This window comes from Mustela putorius, unplaced genomic scaffold (assembly GCF_011764305.1).
Source record: "Mustela putorius furo isolate JIRA1106 unplaced genomic scaffold, ASM1176430v1.1 tig00000083_pilon_pilon_pilon, whole genome shotgun sequence".
In the NCBI taxonomy this organism is placed as follows: domain Eukaryota; kingdom Metazoa; phylum Chordata; class Mammalia; order Carnivora; family Mustelidae; genus Mustela; species Mustela putorius.
This window is the reverse complement of record NW_025421273.1, coordinates 10,718,391-10,740,939: the sequence shown is the minus strand read 5'-3', so window position 1 is coordinate 10,740,939 and position 22,549 is coordinate 10,718,391. Positions and strand designations below refer to the sequence as shown.

The 22,549-nt window shown below is 55.6% G+C and overlaps 1 protein-coding gene across 1 annotated transcript; it reads left to right on the top strand.

The window, feature by feature from the left end:
• Positions 1–8,359: 8,359 nt before the first annotated feature.
• On the top strand, positions 8,360–12,487 carry SPON2 (spondin 2). Its single transcript, XM_004772322.3, has 6 exons — positions 8,360–8,646; positions 9,096–9,321; positions 9,536–9,759; positions 9,830–10,021; positions 10,341–10,521; positions 11,747–12,487. Exons 2-6 carry the CDS (start codon positions 9,099–9,101, stop codon positions 11,929–11,931), a joined length of 1,005 nt encoding a protein of 334 aa, XP_004772379.1. The 5' UTR covers positions 8,360–8,646; positions 9,096–9,098; the 3' UTR covers positions 11,932–12,487.
• Positions 12,488–22,549: the final 10,062 nt, after the last annotated feature.

The following is a 22,549-nucleotide window of genomic DNA, read 5'->3' as shown; positions in this document are numbered from 1 at the left end:
GCGGGCGAGGAGCAAGGGAAGACCCGCGGGGACGGAGAAAGTGAGAATGAACGCAGAGGTCCCCGCGCCCGAACCCGCTCCCAGGAGGCAAGGCCAGCCTGGCCGCCAGCGAGGCCTGACTCAGAGCTTGGACGGAGACCTGGGCGCAGCACGGCGGCTTGGCTGGGCCTCGGGGTCATGAGGCAAGGGGTGATCTCAGTGCTCAAGCGTGTGGGGGCCAGATGGCCATCTGATGAGCCTGGTCCCTCCCACGCCCTGCAGAGGGAGAAACTGAGGCCCCGAGGGGGTGTGGCCTGCACAGGGTCAGGACGTGGGGAGCCCATGTCCTGCTGGGAGGTGGGGCGGTGCGTGCACCTGGGTGGGTGCGGGTGGAGGGGAGCCTGGAGGAGGGAGGGGACCCAACTTAGGCTGGAGTCCCAGGGCCTTAAGCAGAGGTTCAGTCCCCAGAGAACCAGGGCCACCAGGGCTAAGATGGTCTGCCGAGGTACAGAACATTCTGGGGAGAGATAGGAGGACTGTCTCTCCATGGGATCCTGCGCATCTCCTCCCAAGGGCAGGGGTCCTGCCAGCAGCCCTGCTGGACCTGCCCAGTGACAGGCACTGCCCAGAGCAGCGCATTGTGTCCCTATGACTTCCACCCACTGCTCTGGAGAGAGCCCTGCACAGCCTCAGGCCCTGAAGCCCAGAGAAGGAAAGAGATGGATCAGGTAGCCAGCCAGGGAGCAGTATGGCTGGGCTTTCAGGTGGGACCCGTGTCCCAGGGAGGACCCCCCCATCCCAGGGAGGACCTCTGTCTCACGTAGGATGCTCTGTCTCAGTTAGGACCCCCTCCCTGTCCCAGTTAGACCCCTTGTCCCAGTCAGGACTCCCTGTCTCAGGTGGGACCCCCTGTCTCAGGTGGGATCTCCTGTCCCAGGTGGGACCCCTTGTCCCAGGTAGACCTTCAGTCTTCCAGAAGCTCCAGGACAGAAGCTAAAGCCAAATTTTGTCCCGTTACTTTCTACTTCCTTCCACTGTGGTGAGAGAACTTACACACGTTATTTCGCTCCCTTTAAATGTGTTGAGACTTGTCGTTCAGGCAGGTGTGGAGAAGGTTGGAACAGGTAGAGGCCACAGGCGTGTGTGGGATCCAGCTGCCTTGTAGAGTTACTCAAGCCTTCTGGGCTTCTGTTGTGTGTTCTTTCCTTCTCTTTTTGATCTCGGTGCTCTATCCCTTATTAAAAACAAACTATTGAAAGTCGAAAGTCTCCAACTTGGCCCTCCAACCACAGGGTCTGAAGGGTGCGGGATCCCCCATCAGAGGGATTCTATCTGCAGACAGTCCGGTCCCGTACACGTAGTTTCTTCTCCCTCACGATTTTCGTTGTCACGTCTGTTCTCTCGCGTCCCTTACCCTCAGACAGTACCCAGCGTACCTGGCACCGCTGTCCGGGCTGAGCGGCCGTTCGTGGCCACGGTGAGCCTCCCTGCACGAGCAGGTAAGCTTGGACTTTAGGTGGGTTTTCAACAGCGCAGGTGCGTTCACATGGTGATACATACATTCCTGACGGATTTACCCTTCCTCATCTCCAAGTGTCCCTCTCAGTCTCTAGGAACAGCGTTTGTCCCGAAGCCATCCTGCCTCTTGGGCACAGTCTTGTTGACTGTGCACGGCTCATTGTCCATCGTGCGCTGAGCTTGCTCGTGTCATGGAGTGCAACCCCAGTCTCCTGCAGACAACATACAGGGACATTGTGTGTGTCACTCGTCTGTCCTGGCTTTGCTGCTTGAATCTGTTCTGTTCCTCTCTTCTCCCATATGGGCTTCCTTTGTGTTAAATAGGTAGTTTCTAGCATCCCATTTGAATTCACTTGTCATTTCTTTTATTGTGTTTCTAAGATTTATTTTGTTAGTGGTTTCCCTGGGAACTGTAATTAATTTCTTAATTTATAGCAAGCCCCTTCCCGATTAATACCACTTTATGCTCAATAACGTACAAAAACTTTGCTGGTACACAGCTCTGTTTCCTCCTCCCTTAGAGCCATCGTGGTCTATAAATCACACATGTGCACATTCCTTGCTCATCAAGACATATAAACCGGTAGGCCTATCACTGTGTGCAGGTGTGGGGAGGAAGGAGGCAGAGCACATTCACGCTGCCTTCCACACTGACCTCCGCCTCTGCCCTTAGCTGTGCCATTCCTGGGGTTTAAAGCCTTTGTCCATACTCCCCTCATTGTGGTCAGACCCTTTCGTGTTTCTGCAGAGCAGGTTTCCTTATCTGGGAATGTCTTCATTTCTCCTTCAGTTTTGAAAGGTAGTCTTTTCACCGGAGAATTCTCCATTGCTGTTTTGTCTGTCCGCACCTTGAACACCTGTCCCGCTGCCTCTTGTTTCCGTGGCTTCTGCTTCCAAAGAAGTCAGCTCTGAACCCACCTGCAGATCTCTCGCACGTGGGGAGCTGGTCTCTCTGTGTCTCACAGGGTTTGCTTGGGAGGCATCTGGGTGTGGACCTCCTGGCATTTTCCTCCTTGGGAGCCGAGGCGCTCCTTGGGTGCACATGGGAGTGTTTTTCCTCTACTTGGGGACATCTGGCCACTGTGGCTCCAAACAGTGTTTCTGCCCCATTAGCTCCCTCCTCTCCTGGGATTTCTGTGACCACAGGTGGCATGTGGGACCGTGCCTAACGGGTCTTAGGGCCGCTATTCTGTTTCCTTCACTGCTCTGTTCCTCAAGCTGGGCAGCCCCCGTCTTTCTATCTCCTTCTAGCTGATTCTGTGCTGCTCCCACGCTGTGGACTAGCTCCAGCAAATTTCTCAGTTCTGTTCACGCCCCTCTCAGCTCCAGAATTTCCATTTGGTCTATCATTTCTATTCATTCCCAATATTCTCTGTTTGGTGAAACATCATCTCATAATTTAATTCTCTGGACACGCTTCCCATGTCGAAGTCTGTGGCAAGTGCAGCCCCCAGGACACCACAGACATTCTTCCTATTGGCTGTTCCCTGCCTTCTGCTGGCATGGCCACACGCTCGTGTCTTCACGTGTGACGTAGTATTTGGTGAAAGCTGAAGATTTAAAATAATATAAAGCGCCAATCCCAGAAGTCAGATCCTACCAGCATCTCTCGCTTTGTCACATTTGTTGCCTGTTGAGTGACTTCTCTGAATTAATTCTTCAAGATCTGTATTTTTGCCACATGTGGCCACTGAAGCTCTGCTTCATTAGCTTAGTGGACAGGTAACAACTGGACAAAGACCTCCTGAGATGCCCAGGACCTTGCCGTCACATCATGGCCCTGTGGCGGCCAAACTGTGAGTGCTGAACCATGGCCTGCATGCACCCCTTCCTGCTGGTCCAGAGCCTCTGGGCTAGTGGGAGGGAAGCTCGGGTCTTACCTGAACACGTGTTGCCCTAGGAATTTGTGTGGCCTTCTAGACCCCCGGGGAATACGCTGGTGTTTTCCATGGCTCTCTGTGGACGTCCCATCTCTCAGACTTTCCTTCTCAGCTTTCTGGTGAGTCTCTTGTTTGTCCCCACTGTTATCCACACCTCAGGCCACGGCAAAGTTCATTAATTGTCTGTGACCATTTCCAACCATCACCCTTGGGGAAAAGTCTTATCTGCAGGGTCATCTCTGGACCAAGTCAAATGCTGACAGTTCTGCTAATGGGGTCTTCCAGGAAACCACGAGACAGAAACTGGGACCCTTTTCTAGGAATGCTGCTTTGGCTCCATCCAGGGGCTGACAGGCTGCTCATTTTTAGGCTACTAGACAGCTGAAGAGTGGGGGACAGACCAAGTGAAAACACCTTGTAGCTTGGTGAAGACTGGGGACAATAGAAAGCTGTGCGCCATTGGTGGGAATGAGAAATAGTGCAGCCGCCATGGAAAACAGTGTGGAGGGTCCTCAGGATTTTAGATGTGGAACCACCATCCCCGCAGCCACTCCACATCCAGGTATCTACATCGAAAGGAACTGGGAGCAGGGTCTCCGAGGGATGTGTGCACACCCCTGTTCACTGTAGCATGACTCACAACGGCTAAGACAGGGAAGCACCTGAGTGCCCACTGACGGATGAATGGGCACCCATATGCCCAGAGAGGAGGACAATCTGCCGGCTGTTGCTACCTGGTTAGCCTTGAGGACGCTGTGCCCAGTAAGACCAGCTGGCCACAGAAGGACAAGTCCTGTAGGACGCCACTTGTATGAGGTACTTAGAGGAGCCAAAATCACAGAGACTGACGGGGTGCCAGGGACCGGGAGGAACAGAAACGGGAGTCACTACTGAATGGCACTGAGGTTCAGAGTCACAAGATGAGTGAGTCCTGAGATGGATGGTGGTGATGGCCCTTCAGCAGTGGGAACGTGTTTAATACCACTGAGCTGTGCATGAAAAAACAGTCAGGATGATAGCAAACAAGCCAAACACCTTAAGGCTTGCTGTTCTCACCAAGATTCAGCCAATTTTCTGGATTACAACCCAAAATAAGGAACTCTCCAAAGCCTGTTGCAGCCAGGTTCGTCTCCAGGTGCTGAAAAGGTCCGTGCAGCCACTCTTACCCGTGTTCTCACTGCTCTCACAAAGGAAAGCATTTCCAGAGGTCCTCACTCTGCCGTGTCTGCTGAGGTCTTGCCATCTTCATTTGGATGAAGGTACCATGGCTACCGCTGAGAGCGGAGGACCATGTCCATGGGAGGCAGACCCTGCCTGTAGCTACAGCCAGATGGAAGCTGGTCCCCTCCTAGGTCTGCAGCTCAGCTTCCACAGCCCCACCTCCTCAACGAAGTGGGCCTGGCAGTGTTGCCAGTCTCTCCCAGGTATGTGGGGCTATCCAGAGGCTGCAAGGTCTGTCAGGTGCAGACAGGGATGCTTGGGACAGTTTTGGGCTCACGGGGCCCCTGCAAGTCAGGCACGGTCACAGGGATCTGCCTGCAGGGGAAGCCCATTGGGCAAGGCGCCCATAGCTCGGCAAGAGAGGAGGGAAGGTGTGTGCTGTGTGGGGTTCAGCTTGCTAGCACCCGGCCCTTCTAGTGCCTTCCTGGACTGCAGAGGTGGCAAAGCTAAACCCAGGATCCAGGATTCCCAGACCCAGTTGGGCTTCACATACAAGAAGGGCTCCGAGAAACCTGGCTCCAGAGCAGGGAGGTCAAGGGTGCAAGGGAGGCAGGGGACTGGGCAGGTGGGGCCAGGCGGCCACCCTGCACACAGTCCTGGAAGTCATTCTTGGAAGGTCAGCCTTCTTAAAGGCTCTGGAAGCCACACCCTTGCTTACATTAGTCAGACTCACCCTGTGGGAGCCCTGATTGGAAACAAAGCCATGACAAGACAGGGCCAGATGGCACCCCCTGAGACTTTCACATGGGGACCTCCAAGGAGCTGCCAGGGCAAAGGCCCTGGGGTGGAACAGGCGGGATGTGTCTGTGCACATGGAGGGGGTGCTGCGACAACAAGCTGGGGAGACCCCCTGGACAGCCGGCCTGTTGCTGGACTATTCAGGCCTTCAGAACCGAGGTGGCCATTGGGAAAGTTATGTGTGCAGAGACTGTGGTGTCTGGCAAGACCAAGGCCCTTGGTAAATGTCTGGTGAGAGGGCAAATGAGCAGACAAATGTGTGCCTGTCTAACTGGCAGGATCCCCCTGGGGAGCCAGACACCAGTGCTTGAGACAGCCTGTCCCCGGGTGGGGTACCAGGCAGGCCTGTGCCACGCCTGGAGAGGGCTCTGAAAGGACCCTTGTTATACCAGACCTCAAGGGCCCCCCGCACCCCACGGGGCAGCCTGGGCTCTGGGACCCGGGCGCAGTGACACAGCCCAGGGGGTGCGGATGAGGACACAGAGCTTACCCAGCACTCCCCTGCCTGCCAGGCCTATTCTCAGCAGCCCACAAACACAGACTTCTAGAAATCCCACACAGCCCTCAAGGGCCAGTGAGAACCCACCCAACCCCACCCCTCACACTAGGTGGAAAGGACGTCACAGCTGCCCAACCTCAGCCCAGAGGCTGGCCCATCAATTGCTCATCCTTACTCTAGACTAGTTTGAGCTACAACAGACACCTGAGTGGGGGGCAGGGATAAGGGGTGCCCACTGCTGCCATGTGGAATGGAGGGGCGGACAGGACAGCTCTGCCACTGGAGCAATGGGGGGTCTACAGAGAGCACAGTGGGTACAGACAAGGAGGTAGGGGTGCAGACAGGGAGGGTGAGGTTCAGACAGGACAGGGGTGCAGACAGGGAGGGTGGGGGTGTGGAGGCCTGAACGGCAGCCACCGTCCTGAGTCCCACTGCCTGAAACCAGCTGAGTGACTGATCAAGAAGTGACTTCCAGGAAGGGACCCTAGAATTAGAGTCAAGCAATTAATGCAGCAGCACCCGCCGGATTAACAGAACCCAATTGACAGAATGTACGTGCGTGGTCTGCAGCCCCTCCCCCACACCCAGGGGAGTAGGGCTTTGTGGTCAGGCTCACTTCTGGGCCCCCAGCACTGAGACCCAGGAGGTATTCCTCAGGGTTAATGACTGGATGGCTTTCCCTTGGCGGGGGCGGGGGCCGGGGAGCCCTCGGGGAGGCGCTGCCTAAGTCTGGAGGGACCTTTGTAGTGGGGTCTCTGTGGACAAGTGCTCCCAAAGCTCCCTCAGGGGATTCTGTGATTCTCAAAAGGAGGCAGGACCTGGCAGCTCTAGGTCAGCAGCTGAGCTGACTCCCTGCTGGCCAGGTCCCCACCTGAGGCCCAATGGAGGCCAAGGGGCCACAGGTCAACTACCTTGGCCTTCAGTTCTCCTTCCCAGGTCCCATTGTATCCCAAGAATCCCCTCAGGCAGGTCGTTGAGGGGGGGCAATCACCACAACAAAAGTGGAGCCCCTCCCAGGGGAGCCTAAGCAAGGAAGGAGGGCCCCTGCCTGTGGGCTTCAGGCCAGGGTCCTCTGGCAGCACATCCCACTCCCCCATGCCAGGGTCCTTGAGTTGCAGAGGCTTTCCACATGGATGTGGGGGTGCTGGGATCAGAGTCCCCCATAAGATAAGATGGGGCAAGCCTGAGGCCAGGGCCACCCCTGGACAGTGCGTAAGCAAACCATGGCGGGACAGCCAGCTGCAACATGGCCCTGGGCCCATCTCCTGCTTTCTCTCCCAGAGAAAGTCCCCTGCTTCTCGAGAACAAGACACAGGTGCATGGACAGGCTTGCCTTCGCTCACATTCTCTCCAGGCGTGTGGAACTTCTCCAGAGGCTGCAAGGCCCGTCTGCCCAGGCTGGGCTCCACTCCGCATCTCCTGCCTGCGGAGGGTCACATGTGGAGGCCCATCTGTCTGCCCACAAAGCCGGGCACAGAGAGAGCTGCGCAAACATAGAACCAGGCCACTCTTTGAAAAACGTTAGTTGTTTTTCATGAAACATTATGCTATTTATGTGAATGTATTTTCATTGGTAAGCGAGTTAATATGTATTCTGAACATTTCTGTTACGATTTCAAATATGGGAAGTATTGATGGCTCTAACCACACACACGAAAGCTCTTTGGGGTTCTCAGTGATTTCTAAGAGTGTCGGGGGTCCTGAGACCAAAAAGTTTGAAAACCCCGTGTGAGGATCTGTGTTCAGCCTGAGGACCTGCAATCTGTTTGGCTACTTGGGCTGCTCTCTGCGGCTGTGTGTGTATTTGAAATACAGCTCAGGTCACTGGTCATTTGTTTTTGTTTGTGTTCTATTCCGGCTGATTCTTTTTTCTCTGTCCCTCGGTCACCACTGCCCCCCCCACCCCATCTGGAATGTTAACAGTTTCAAAAATCAGAATGCTTTCTGTTTGAGCTTAAAAGCTCCCTGAGCAGTTCTGATGAGAGCTTCCCTTCTGTTCCCAGACCCCACGATTAGGGTTCTAGAAATATTTTAATGACCATGAGCGGTGACCAGCTTTGGTCATGTCCCCCTGCCAGGCGTCCATGGAGCTCTACCCCACCGAGGGAAGTGGGGTGGGGACCCTGAGCCACCTCCCTGCCCCAGAGAGCCTTTCGTGGCTGGGACAACTCTACCCATGTGGTTCTGGCTTCCCTCTGGAGGGACAGCCTCAGGATGCCCTGGCCAGCCATGTGGACGGCAGCCGTGTGGACGCTGACGGGCTGTGTGTGCCCAAACCCAGCACCCCAGGCTAAGGGATGCCTGAACTGGGAGCCCCCACTTCTCCAGCTCATCTCCAACACAGGGAGTGACGTCAGGCCAGGAATGTGGCCCCTCGGTCCCACCCTGCCTGGAGGGTGTAATATGCTGGCACTCCCCAACCCAGCTCGCCTCCCAAGCCTCCCAGCCACGACTGTGGCAGCACCTCCCGGGAGACACTAAGCCCGGTTTGTTGGGAAAGGGGAGCGGCCCGGAGAGGAGTGGAGGGCGGGGAGGCGGGAGGGAAAGACAAAGAAAGGGGTGCGGCAAGTGGCAGGCGCCCGAGGGAGGAGAGTGACCTCAGCTCCGGAGAAGCATCTGCTCGGCATCAGAGAGAGGGCGGACGGCACTGAAGGAGCCCCTTCTCTCCCTCTCCCCGTCTGAGCTTCGGCTCTCGCGCCGTGGCTGGCTGGGGGCTGTCCTGGGTGTAAATTAGAGCTCTGGGCTCTGGACTCCCGCAGGGATCATTCGCTGCCACAGACCAGCCGCCAGCCCTCCCGCCACTCCTGCTGGGTGAGTAGGTGTGTGAGGGGGATGCGCCCCTGTCCCCATCTGGAGGCGCTGGGCCTCCTGGCACTTTCCTGGGCCCAGCAGCCCGCAGCACCAGGAAGCCTGCGTTTGCTGGGGTCATCCCAGGCACCGCGTGCCTGAAGTGCACCCTCCAGATTCCCCCGACTCAGGGATGCTGCCCCCAGCATCACCCCCCTTCCCCTCCATCCCCCCTCTCCCCTGCATGGCTGAGACCAAGCCAGGACTTCGAATCTGCTGGGCTTGGGATCCAAGTGTAACCTGACCCGGCTAGGCTTTCAGGGATGGGGCGGGGTCCCCCCCCAGCCTGATCTGGATGATCTGGGGGTGAGAAGGCATAGGTGGGGAAACCCTGCACTCCAGGAGGTCCTTGCCTCTGCCCCCTCCCCAGGGACCTGCGGTGCCAGCTGGTAGAGCTCTCCCTCTGCTCCTAGGTCATGGGAGCCCCAAGTCACGCCACCACCTGGGGCAGGGCCCTCTGGGCTGTCCTCCTGACCACACTTGGCTCTGTGGCCAGCCAGCCGCTGGGGGGAGAGTCTGTCTGCACAGCCCGGCCCCTGGCCAAGTACAGCATCACCTTCACGGGCAAGTGGAGCCAGACAGCATTCCCCAAGCAGTACCCCCTGTTCCGGCCCCCTGCACAGTGGTCCTCCCTGCTGGGTAAGTGCAGCGGTGCTGTCCGGTCCCGCCCAACCCGCGGTGACCCTCGCCCCACCCCAGCGCTGCACCGCACTTCCCCGTGGGCAGGGTGGGCGCGCTCATCCCGCCTCATGCAGTGCCAGAAATCTCTGCTGCGCACGTCCTTCCGGGCTTGGGCCCTGCCCCGGGAACATGCGCCCCTCGGCCGGCGGCTCACACGCCCCCTCGCGCGCAGGGGCAGCGCACAGCTCCGACTACAGCTTGTGGAGGAAGAACCAGTATGTCAGCGACGGGCTCAGGGACTTTGCGGAGCGGGGCGAGGCCTGGGCCCTGATGCGGGAGATGGAGGCGGCCGGAGAGAAGCTGCAGAGCGTGCACGAGGTGTTCTCGGCGCCCGCCGTGCCCAGCGGCACCGGACAGACGTCCGCGGAGCTGGAGGCCCACTCGCGACACTCGCTGGTGAGCCGGGCGGCGGTGGGGGAAGGAGGGGGGCCGCGGCTGCCTGGCTAAGCGCCCGCACTCCCCCCAGGTGTCCTTCGTGGTCCGCATCGTTCCCAGCCCGGACTGGTTTGTGGGCGTGGACAGTCTGGACCTATGCGACGGGGACCGCTGGAGGGAGCAGGTTGCTGTGGATCTTTACCCGTACGACGCAGGGACCGACAGCGGCTTTACCTTCTCCTCCCCCAACTTCGCGACCATCCCGCAGGACACGGTGACGGAGGTAAGGGGAGACGGAGGGTAGGGGATGATGGAGGGGAGGGACCAGAGGTCCCCGCGAACAGGTGGCTCTCAGGTTAGTGCGCCGCCTCGTCCCGGACCTCAAGACGCAGGTCTGCACGCGGCAGCTCTTCAGGGCCGAGGGCCTAGGCTGCGCACCAGACTGCCGGAGCGGACCCTGCGGCCCCACCAGGAGACCCCGCCCGGAGACCCCTCCCCGCGGCCCCACCTGCAGACCACGCCCCGCGGCCCCGCCCCATGCGTGCTCACGTAGGCCGCCGGGTGTCGCCTGGCAGCCGCGGATAAGGATGCTCTCTCCGCAGATAACCTCCTCCTCTCCCAGCCACCCTGCAAACTCCTTCTACTACCCCCGGCTGAAGTCCCTGCCCCCCATCGCCAGAGTGACCTTGGTGCGACTCCGGCATAACCCCAGGGCCTTCGTCCCGCCCGCCCCAGGCCCTGTGGGCGCTGGCGGGAGCAATGAGATCGTGGACAGCGTCTCAGGTGAGCGCGTTAGCGCCCCGCCGCCAGGACCCCTGCAAGCTCTGGCCGCAGCACGGCCATCCTGGGCACCAGGGAGGCCCTGATGGTCCGCGGGCTGCAGTGGGGAGAAGCACCTCTCGGGTTTGCAGGCCACACAGGGACCCGTGACAGGGCAGCTGTCAATACTGACCCCCGTGAGTGAGGTCCTTCTGTCCCACCTGCGCAATAGTCCTTAATGGCGAGTGGCCACCACATTGAAACAGGAAAGGACACTCAGGGCCAGAAACTGTCCCAAAGGGACCTCTTTGAGGAGTCAGTGACACCTCCACACACTCTGCTTCCCAAGGCCACACTGGTAACCTGCTCCCCATGGGGGCCAGTGGTCCAGGGACCACACCCCTCCGTGTCTACCCACTCCAGTGATTCCCCCAGGGGAGTCCCCCATCCAGCTATGGCAGAGCTGGGAAAGGTGCTCCCTCCCAAGCTGGCTCCTGGGTGTAATGTGCCGTCATGGCTAATGGGGGCCGTGGGGGAGGGAGAGGTGGCGGGGCAGGTGGTGTTAGGGTGTGCAAGGGGCTGACTCAAACAAGCCAGAGGCTGTGTGAAGAAAGACAGGGGCCTGGGTGTTGGGCATAGGACGCTGTGGGCTCTAGGGTTCCCCGGGTTCAGCATCGGATGCCAAGGGCTCTGAGGTTTAACCCTCCCCTTAGGAAGCTGGGGCCCCTGGGTGTTCGGAGCTCTTAGTGCAGCACAATGGGGATTTGGGGAGATGTGGGTTTTGGCTGACCAGTGAACTCTTGTACATTTGCCCAGGAGTGAGTGGTAAAGCAGGCCCCCGTCAGTGGCGTCCCCGCGTGTGACCTGTATCACAGCTGATGGTCAGGACACCACTGAATGGATCCCTCTCTGTTCCTCTCCCCTGCCCCCTGGCAGAAGGGACAGTGGGGGTCCAGCCGTGAGCAGGAGTGGGGGTCTGAAACACAGAGCCCCCTGCCAGCCCAGCTGCATCAGAGCAGGCCCCTCCCCTGGCCTCCTGGCCCCCGCTGCCAGAGCTGGCATCCCGGAGTCCCCCATGAGGGGGAGTCCCTGGAGGTGTCTCAGTGGGGGGTTGCAGGTGGTGTGATTGGCGGTCTTGCAACGGGCTCTAAGGCATGCTGATAAATCCCCGATCCTTGTGATGCCCACGTGGGGCTGTTCTTGTACAAGAGACACACCTGCTCACAGGCCTCTCTTGTGTTCGGTCCAGTTGCAGAAACACCGCTGGACTGCGAGGTCTCCCTGTGGTCATCCTGGGGGCTGTGTGCAGGTCCATGTGGGAAGCTGGGAGCCAAGAGCAGGACCCGCTACATCCGCATGCAGCCTGCCAACCACGGGGCACCCTGCCCCGAGCTCGAAGAGGAGGCCGAGTGCGTCCCTGACAACTGTGTCTGAGACCAGAGCCCTGCAGGCCCTCCACCCCTCGTGGTGGCTGAGCCTGGTGGTTCAGTGGACCACGTGGGGCTTTGTCCACCACCTCTCTGAGCTCCGGTGCTGACCAACCCCCCCCCACACAGATGGGTCTCCAGTGGCTGGATGGAGCAGAACCCCGGGGGAGGCACCTCCTTTCAACGAGCTCTCCCCTCGGGCACCCAGTCGTGGGACCCGCTCTCCTGGGGGAGTTCAGCCCTGAGGTTACATTGCGCTCCACTCTACTTCCTGCTGGTCGGAGGTCGTCTTGCGTGTGGACTGCGTGTCCACAGGGCCCACAGCATCCACAGGTCCACCCACAGGAGAGCTGCACACCCAGCCCCAGGAGCCCCAGGCTACCGCGGATATGAAATACCTTGGACCTGCTGTCCCTGGGGGCACCAGTGCCCACAGGCCGAGACTGCCCTGGACAGGTCACGTAGGTCAGGTAGATAAAGGAGAACAGGCTCTGACACCTCGCCTTGGCATTGTCACATGACCCATCTCCTTTCACTTGAATAAAGACTGTTTCCTGACCTCAGGGGCCCTTGTCTTGCATTTCTTGGCAGGGCCCCGGGAGGGCCACTGTCCCACCCCAAATAGGGTCTCCCCTGCCTGGAGGGCATGCCAAGATTCCTGGAAGGACACTGGGCAGCCTCTGACTGGCGCGAAGGAGGTGTTCACACACACCCAGCACGCGGGGGGCTGCTGGCAGGACTAGTGGGGACTTCAGAGGAACAGCGAGGCCATGTGCAGCCACCCACAGCTGTTCCCCAAGGCCGGCCGTTCCCTGCGCCTGGCCACTGACTGCCAAGCCCCACCGCCTCATACAGCTTCCCTGAGGGCTCACTGTTCCTCTCTCCGGGCCCTTGTCTGAGGTCAGGGGTCCCCACCTCACCCACCAGCATGGATCCCATGGGAGTCTCTGAGCCCTGGGCTGGGCTGGCCACTCAGAGAAAGACCAGGAGATAGGGAAAGCCTCCTCTCTATTTCTAGAACATTCTTCCACCTGCTTGGACACATGCAGAATCAGATCCAACAACTAGCCCCTCCCATCTTCTGTCCAGGGCAGTCAGTGGCCCTCTCCCACCCACCTCCCCCACCCTTGTCCACCACCCTCTCAATGTCCCTGCTGATATCTGCTTACTTCCATACAGAGACCCCTCTCACCTCTGCTTCTCTGTTTTCTCTGACACCTCTCCCACCCACTCTCTTGAGGGGCAGTCTCGGGTCCTCACATGCTCAGACCTGCTGAGGAGCCATCCACACCTTATAGAAGCAGCTCATGCAGGACACTATACCCAGCCTCGGACACGTCCAGGGCCATCCCTCTCCTGTCCTTTACTTGGTCATTCTTAGCAGCCAGTGTCTTCCCCTCCTATCTTGAGGGTCGTTTCTCTTGGCCTCCCTTTCCCCGTCACATCCTCCTGCTCCTATGTCTACTTCCACCCACTCGCCTAGGAAGGACTCTCCCCATTTCTGGTTCCCAGTGTCTCCCTCCACACGGGACTCCCTACTTTGCTGCCGTGGGGGGGCTCCATGTCCCCTGCACTGCTGCACCCAGGGTCCACGCTCCTTGCTCTTTGGCCTCTCCCTCTCAGCAACCCCTCCCCCACCCGCCTACCCTCCCAACATGTCCCCGCTGGATAGGCCGTTCTCCTTCCCCATCTCTTCTGATGGAGCTCCTCTATCCTGGACACCCCTCCACACTATGCTCCTACACTGCCCCGATACTCCTCCCCACTGCTCTCCTTCATCCACCCCCCGATGCCCCTCCCCACGGCTCCCCTTTACCCCGCTAACCCTCCCCATGACCACCACCCCACACCCCTCCCCACAGCTCCCCTCCACCCCCTGACACCCCTCCCCACAGCTCTCCTCCACGTCCCCCCCCACCCCTTCCCGTGAGCTTGATCTCGGGCCCCTCCTCCCTATATTGTTGCTAACCTCCTTGTACCCATTCCTCTCTCCAGAAGAGATGTAGGTCCCCAGTGGTCACCTTGACCTTGGAAGCAGTGAAAGAGCAGCTTGTGACCCTTTATCCCCCATCAGGACGTAGACTTTCAGCCAGCACCTCGGGTATGTCCTGCCCAACAGACTGGGGGCTGTAGCCTAGGAGAAGAGACTCACCTGAAAGATGTTCTCAGCAGATGGTCCCTGAGGGCCTCTAAACACATCACCTCAGGGCACAGCTGAGATAACTCATGACACCTCGCTTTCCAGGGCTGGGGTGCCCGCCTGTGCTCCTCACTGAGAGCCCAGAAGGACCTGGAACATGCAAGAAGGCCCAGCCCCCTCGCTGCCATGCCTCAGCCTCCCACAGGCTTGCCTTTCCGCCTTCCAGGGGAGCCCCGCTCTGGGTAGACTCCTTGGGAGTGCTGGAAGCAGACGTTTCGGTCTGTCGGCTCAGGCACACAGCGTGCCCATGGGCAGCAGTGGGCACAGTAGGCCCCTGGCAAATAGCCTGGGGTGAAGGGCGTGCACTTGGCCGCGGTCCGCACAGCGCAGCCCGGGCATAAGGCACAGCCGCCGCACACCTGCTAAATGAATGAATGGAGAGCTCAGTCATCTCTGTTTCTCTTCCAAGAGGCCTGATCCTGAGCCCCTGCAAATACTAGACCAACCAAGACTTCTTCCAGACGCGTGTGATACGTGTGCATCACGGAGTGACTGAGGGCAGGAAGCCGGCAGTTCCTTGGGGGCCGCAGCAAGAACCAGCAGGAGCTGGGCTCTTGCAGGAGGCTCTGCTGGCCAGGGTGCCTTTAGCCTGGGGTGTCTGAGGCATTTCCCGGCACCAGCCCAGAGTGGGGCTGGCCCTTCAGGGGCCCACCCTCTCTTGCATTTGGATCTGTGTAGCAAATGAGGCCATTCCTCAGTAGAAGCCCATACTCACACGGGCATGAGGCTGGAAAACCCCTAATTATAGGCTTTGCTTGGAGAGTCCTGCGCTGGTGACGCCCTGAGCACAAGTCTTCCCAAGACCTCACTGTGGACTCAGGGCTCAAACACCCACCATATAGTATGGACTCACCCTCAGAACTCACCAATCACATGAGGAAAGCCAGCAAACCACAGAATCAAAGCCAGGAAGTCACGGATGGGATGATCGGGGAATAGGACATGACTAAGCCTGTTGACTGTGTGATCTGAAACTGCACTCAAACCCCAAGTACAGAGCGTCCGGGAGGCTCCGTCAGTCAAATGTCTACCTTGGGCTCAGGTCATGATCTCAGGGTCCTGGATCAAGTCCTGCATCAGGCTTCCTGCTCAGGGGGAGCCTGCTTCTCCCCTGCTCATGTTCTCTCTGTCTCTCTCAAATAAATAGGTAAACTCTTTCAAAAAAGAAGGCCTCAGGAGTGTACTGCAGACCTGAGCACCTGGCCTGACCACAGACCTCAACCTGAGAAGCTGGACTGGGTGCCCCAGTCAGGGACAAGACCGTGTACTGTCTGCAGGGGCTAGAGGGTCCTGTTGGAGCTCCAGCCAGGGGGCGGGGCAGAGCTGGTGCGGGGACGGGGGGGGGTGGGGGGAAGCCCCCTGCAGCTCCCAGCCCCTTCCCTCCTTCAGGAGCATGGCGGTGCATGGGGCCGCTGGGGGTGACGAGCATCACTCTTTGGGGCCAGAACATTTACTGCCCCGAGATGCTCCAGACTCCAGAGCACAAGCCAACTTGGAGGGGCCTCGGCAGAACACACGCCGGAGCCAGCACCCTGCAGATGGCCCCCCAGAGGGTGCACAGGCCCTGTAGCCAGCTTAGAACCCTGGCTGGGTTAGGCACTGAGATTTAAGGGGTGCGGGATAAAGCCGTATATAGAACCTACATCAGACGCTGGTGCTGCCGGGCCGGGGCGTGAGCTGCTCCTTTCAGAGGGCAACCAGAGACACCCTCACTGACCAGCCCACCTCTGAACAAAGCTTGACGGAGGAGGAGCCCGTGATGACCGGGGATGAGTGTCCCAGTAGGGTATCAGCTAGAGGTGCAGGCCCTGCCATGTCAGGGGGACGGCCAGGAGGCGGAGGTGGGGCCCAGAGAGGGGGCACCAGCAGGAGGTCTACTGGGCGGGCATTGAGGGAGTGTCCGCTGCTGGTGACGGGAATCCTGTGAGGAGAAAATAACTTGTCAGTGCATGCTTGTTTCAGAGCAGCATGGAGGGGGCCAAGGGTAGGAGAAGGAAGAGAGTGAGTGGCCCCTGCTCAAACCCAAAGAGAGGACAGCGGGGGCCATGGAGATATGGTCAAAATGGTAAGAAGTGGGTAAAATGGATAAATGGATGAAGTCCGAGTTCATTTTGACGTAAAGGCAAGAGAGAGTTGCTCATAGAGCAGCATCTAAGTCTATGCCCAGGGACATCCACCTCAAGCCCTGCCTCACTCACAGCATGAAGTTCAGATAGGTCTGGTCCTGCTGGGTCAACTTGGAGAGGGGGAGGGGCAGGGGCCGGATTCATTCCTGAGATCCAGGGGCTCCTTTACTGCTGTTATGCTGAAAGATGAGGGACATTGGAGCAGATGAGGGGGTCCCAGCCCCTGTGTTGACCACTGTAGGTCTCCCGCATGGGCGAGAGGGGGCCAAGGGGGGATGGCTGGCAGGGCCCCGCTGGTGTCAGGACCAGGAGCCTGCATGTTGAGGATGGGGAGGGGGCTCATGAGAATCAATCCACTTGTTTAGCCTCCACAGGCAGGTGACAGGCGTGGGCTGAGAGGTCAGATGGATCTTCCCAGTAGAGAGGGCAGACTGAAAACTCAAACCTAACTCCACTCCTGCCCAAACGCCACCAAAATTACAGAAAAGGCATGTCAGGTGCTTATACGGGGCTCAGTGTCTGCCCAGGCACTCGGGGGCACATCTTCCCCCCCACACACCTTCACCTTAAACTCCATGTGAATGCATCCGTCTGAGACCCCCACCCTTTTCCTAAGAGGAGGAGAGAACTCCCACTCCCTCCACCACTTGCCCCAATAAGTAAACAAAACACCTGGCTGGTCCTGGAGCAAAGAGGAGTTGGTGTCCAAGGAAGTGAGCCTGGGAGCAGCTGGAAAAGGCAGGGCTCCCAGAGTTAACCCCCTGAGCTGCGGCCCTGGCAGAGTCAGGGGGAGCCCAGAGTGCTTCTGTGCTGAGCGGGCCTTGAGGGTGGCGGCAGCTGTCCCTTGACACCTCGACACCTCGGATCTCTCTGCAGGAAGCTTCGCAGCTCTGTGTGTGGATCTCAGGCCTCCTGCCCACCGAGTCAAGCAATGAGGGCAACGCAAAAAACCACCAATTAAATAAGAAAACAATTCACTATGGAAAATCAGCAGGAAAAAGGGCCCATCTTATCATTCAGATAAGATCATAGATAATGAAAGTGTCTGAAAAGGAGCATAAAGCGGGTTAGAGAGAGTGGGATGCAATGGGAAATAATCAGATCAATCTGGAAAGGAAGGACTGGGGTGGGGGGCTACAGCGCTAGTCCCCCGGCCCAAGAGCTGAGGGAGGCACAGCTGGGGAAAGACTTAGTGACTTAGTGACCTGGGGGCTCAGCCAGGGCTGTCGGCCAGCACCCACACACAGACGAACAGACAGAAAACGGCAAAGATACGGAAGGTAGAAGGAGTGGCTCTGGGATATTTTCAATGAGATACTCTAAAGGATGTGATGTCCCAGAACTTGCTAAAATACAGAGGTACCTCCAGACCCAGCGAGCACAGCATGTCCCCAGCAGACCAGCTGAAAGCCATCCAGATCCACATGTACCCATGGATGTGCTAAGCTCCATACAAGAGGAGATCTTCAAAGGACACAGCAGAGCAGGACAGCGTCGGTCGGAGTGACAGGAACTTCTTGACAGCAGCAAAGGGAATCAGAAGGCAGTCAAGGAGTACTTCTAACATGTTGAAAGAATGGAAGTTTGTATATGTCCTCAGGCTAACAAAAACGAAGTCTCGTACCATGAGAACAGCCCTGAAGGAAATTCTCAGGGAGGAGCACGCCCTAGTTCTAGCCTCAGAAACTGCTCAGAAGCAATGTCATGCAGTAGAAACAAACAGCCTTTACCTCACGCACTCATGTTAAGGGGCCAGAGCAAGGAGCCAGAAGACAAGGGGACGACGGCAGGGTGTGGCGCATCTGTGAGGGGAGAACCTGGCTCTGACCTGGGCAAAGGCTGCAGGGGCAGAGTGTGTTGGGTGTAACTACGTTGGACCCTGAATCTCCTGAAGGCTTGCAACCTCCGGGGAGGCTTGGATGGCAAATTACGGCTTACTGGGGTCATTGACAGCTCTCAGCACTAGAGCAGCTTCCCAGCCCCACCACCGGGGCACATGCTTCAGGAGCAGCAGGCACACGGTTTGCAGGAAAAAAGGTGGGCAAAAAGACCCTGTCCTGGAATACTGGGGATATGTTCTGTGACAGCTGATTGCTGCTCCTAGTAACAAAGGTGCAGACACAGAGGTGGCACCACTGTGGTTGTCCCCTGCCCTGCCCTCCACTGCAAAATCCTCCCTCTCCAGCTGATGTACCCTCCAGGGAATTTGAAAGGCGAGCACACTTTTCTCCTCACTCCGCCTTTATTTTTCACCTTTTTCCTCTTTGGGAAGCTAAATAGTAAAGACAAGGACATTCAAAAGCAATTGCATATATAAGGGAAATTAGGAAATGACCACACATGTCCAGGGAAAGTCTTGAAAAGACCTAGGAAGATGTCGAGTTATCCTCAGCACAGAGACAGCCTATGGCAATCAAAGAAAAAACCTAGGGGTGCCTGGGTGGTTCAATCAGTTAAGCATCTGACTCTTGATCTCAGCTCAGGTCTTAATCTCAGGTCTTAATCAGGGTAATGAGTTCAAGCCCTGTGTTGGGTTCCAAATTGGGGGAACCTATTTAATTAAAAAAAAAAAAAAGGAAGGAAAGAAAGGAAGAAAGCAAGAAAGAAAAAACATAAACCTTGGGGAACAGGGAGAATCTGATTTTCAGAGTTGCCACATTATTACATTCAAAGGTCCAGTGTTCAACAAAAAATTGCAAGTTGCAAGGCATACAAAGACACAGGGAAATATGGCCCAATCAAAGGAAAAAAGTAAACCAACAGGAACTGCCTCTTGAAAAAAGTCTAATGGCAAACATACTAGAAAAAGACTTTAGAACAATGGCTTTGAAGATGCTCGAAGAACTAGATCAGACTCCCTTCTTATCTGTAATTACTTACATGTAAATGGATTAAATTCTTAAAAGACAGAGACTGGCAGAATCTATAAAAACACCTGATCCAACCATAGGTTGTCTACAAGAGACTCACTTGAGATCCAAAGACACAGATAGACTGAAGGAAAGGATGGGAAAACATACTCCATGCAAACAGTGATCAGAGGAGAGCAGCAGCCGCCACACTAACATCAGACAAAACAGACTTAACTTTGAAAATGGTTACGAGGGACAAAGGACAGTATACACTAATAACATTTCAGTATAAGAAAACATAACAATTATAAACATTTATACACCCAGTGACAGACCATCAAACTATATGAAGCAAAAACTGATAGAATTGAAAGGAGAAATTGCCAGCAGTACAGTAACAGTTGGAAATGTCAGTCCTCTGCTCTCAGTAGAGGATGAACAGCCAGACTGAAGATAAGTAAGGGCACAGAGGACTTGCCCCAAGCAGCCAGCCAGATACAGCAGACACACAGAGCCCCTGCCCAGCAACAGCCCCACATACATTCTCCTCACTCACACTCGGGACAGTTTATAGAACAGACCACATGGGAGACCACCTGGTTAGTCTCAGTAGTATTTAAAAGGTAGATATCATACAAAGTGTTTTCTCTGGCCACAATAGGATGAAGGTAGAAATCAGGAACAGAAGGAAAATGCAACATTCACAAATTTGTCAAAATTAAGTAACACCTCTTAAATCAATTGATCAAAGAAGAAATCACAAGAAAATTAGAAAATATTTAGAAACAAATGAAGATGAAAAATCTTCAGCACAGCAGAACTATGGAATGCAGTGAAAGCAATTCTAAGAGTCAGGGGAAATTCATAGCTATAAACACATTTAAAAACAGAAAAGATTTTAAATCAGCAATCCGAGTTTACTACTTAATGAACTAGGAAGAAAAGAATAGACTACACCCAAAACTAGTGGAAGGAAGAAAATGATAAAGATGAAAATGGAGATAAACAAAATAGAGAAGGGGAAAGCAGTAAAGAAAATCCATAAACAAAAAGCTACTTCCTTGAAAAGATCATCAAAGTTGACAGACCTTTATCTATATGGGCTAAGAAAAAAAAAGAGAGACTCGATTACTAAAAGCAGAAATGAAGTGGGAACATTATCACCGATTCTATAGAAATAAAAAGGATTGTCAGAGAGTACTGTGAACCGTTGTACACCAGCAAACAGGAAAACTTAGATAAGTGGACAAATTCCTGGAAACACAGAATCTACCAAGACTGCATCACGGAGACACAGAAAGTGTCCTTTCTGGTAAGGAGACTGAACCAGTAATCAGAAATCCCCAACAGAGCAAAGCCCAGGACCGGACAACTTCACAGGTGAATTCTACCACTTACAGAAGAAATAACACCAATCCTTCCCCAACTTTTCCCAAAAACTGAAGGGGAGAGAAACTTCCCAGCTCATTCTATGGAACCAGCCTTACCTTGATATCGAAGTTGGACAGAGACATTGTAGGAAAAGAAAACGATCGACCAACATCCATGATGAGCACAGATGCAAAAATCCTCCATGAAATACTAGCAAACAGAATTCAGCAGCGTGTTACACGGACTATATACCACGACCAAGTGGGTATTTCTTTTTTTTTTTAAGATTTTATTTATTTATTTGACAGACGGAGATCACAAGTAGGCAGAGAGGCAGGCAGAGAGAGGAAAGGAAGCAAGCTCCCCGCTGAGCAGAGAGCCCGATGTGGGGCTCGATCCCAGGATCCTGAGATCATGACCTGAGCCAAAGGCAGCGGCTTAACCCACTGAGCCACCCAGGCGCCCCCCAAGTGGGTATTTCTGAAATGGAACTGTGGTTTCCAACATACAAAAACTGATCAAGGTAATGTGTCCCAACAACAGGATGGAGAGGGAAACTACATGATCATCTCAACTGATGCAGGTCTGCAAAGCATTTGACAAAATTCAGATTTTTGTAGAAAAGCATTCGACTAAATTTAATGATAAAAACACTCAACAAACTAGGAACAGACAGGAACTGCCTCCACATGAGAAGAGCCATGGATGAAAACCTAGAGGAAACATCACTAATGGTGAAAGACTGGAAGCGTTTTCTCAACAAAGAGAAACAAGGCAAGGTTGCTGCTTTCACCACTTCCATTATGCCTGGTGCTGGAAGTTCTGGTCAGAGCAATTAGGCAAGAAAAATAGATAAAATACCTCCAAATTGGGACAGGAGAAGTAAAATTATCTCCGCATATAATGTTGTTTGTATAAACCCTCGAGATGACATGAACACAAAGCTGCTTAGGACTAACAAGTGATTGCATCGAAGTGTCAGGACATAGTCAACACACAAAACTCCGCTGTGTTTCTGTGCATGAACGATGAACAACCTGAGGAGGGAATCACAGAACAATTCCATTTACAATCGCCTCAAAGAGAAGAAAATGCACAGGAAACACGCGTACGGTGACAAGGCAAGCACTGCTCAGAGGCTGGAAGCTGTGAGAGAGTAAAGACACAGCCCATGTCCGAGGTTTGGGGGACAGGCTGCTGCTGCGACGGGTGGTACATTACACACAACTCTCGTCGAAATCCTCACATGTTTTTCAGAAACAGAAAAACCCATCCTCAGTTTCATATGGAACCTCAAGGAACCCCGAGGAGGGACCCCAACAACCTTGAAAAAGAACACACTTGTTACACCCACTTAAAAACCTGAGACTGGGTTGAATGAAGCCTCCAGCTGTGCCCTCCAATCTCTGGAGAAGCGGTGGGAAGAGCCTGCCAACCCACCCAAGCAGACGGGTCTCTGTGGCAGCAGCAGTGCGGCCGGCACCCAGGTCCGAGGAGTGCACGTCAGCCAGGACTCCGGAGATGCGTGCTGGGCGCCGTGCCTGCCCCTGGGATGCAGCCCGGCCTTTGGGGTTCTTGGGAGGAAAAAGGCTGGTTGAGGGGAAGGGGAGCCCAACCAAATGAAAGATTTCAGAGACATCGTCTTATGCAACGTGGGGATCCTGTGGAGACACCAATCCAAACGTGTCAATGGCAAAGACCTTCCCAATCAGGGAAAAGGGACTGCGAACCTGCTACTGAGTGACCGGAAGGGTTATCATTAATCTATTAGCCATTACCATGGCATTGTGACTAAGCTGGGTTTTTTTAGTCCTTTGAATTAGAGGTGCGCATATTGAAGTTCTGATGGGTGAATATGACCTCTGTTTGGAAAAGTGCTTTAAAATACTCCAGGAAGGAAGCCTGGGTGGCTCAGTCATTAGGCGTCTGCCTTTGGCTCAGGTCATGATCCCAGGATCCTGGGATCGAGTCCCACATCAGGCAGTTCCTGCCCTTTTTGCAAGAAAACAAGCTTAGAGACTCATTGGAGGTGAGGCCTCAGTTAAATTGGGCCTCTCACCTCTTCCTAGCCCACAC

Bases quoted from the DNA above. Each gene is read 5' to 3' on its own strand.
- SPON2 (XM_004772322.3), top strand. From the start codon at position 9,099: ATGGGAGCCCCAAGTCACGCCACCACCTGGGGCAGGGCCCTCTGGGCT. The intron at 9,322-9,535 runs GTAAGTGCAGCG...CCTCGCGCGCAG, and splicing joins ACAGTGGTCCTCCCTGCTGG to GGGCAGCGCACAGCTCCGAC. The intron at 9,760-9,829 runs GTGAGCCGGGCG...CACTCCCCCCAG, and splicing joins CCCACTCGCGACACTCGCTG to GTGTCCTTCGTGGTCCGCAT.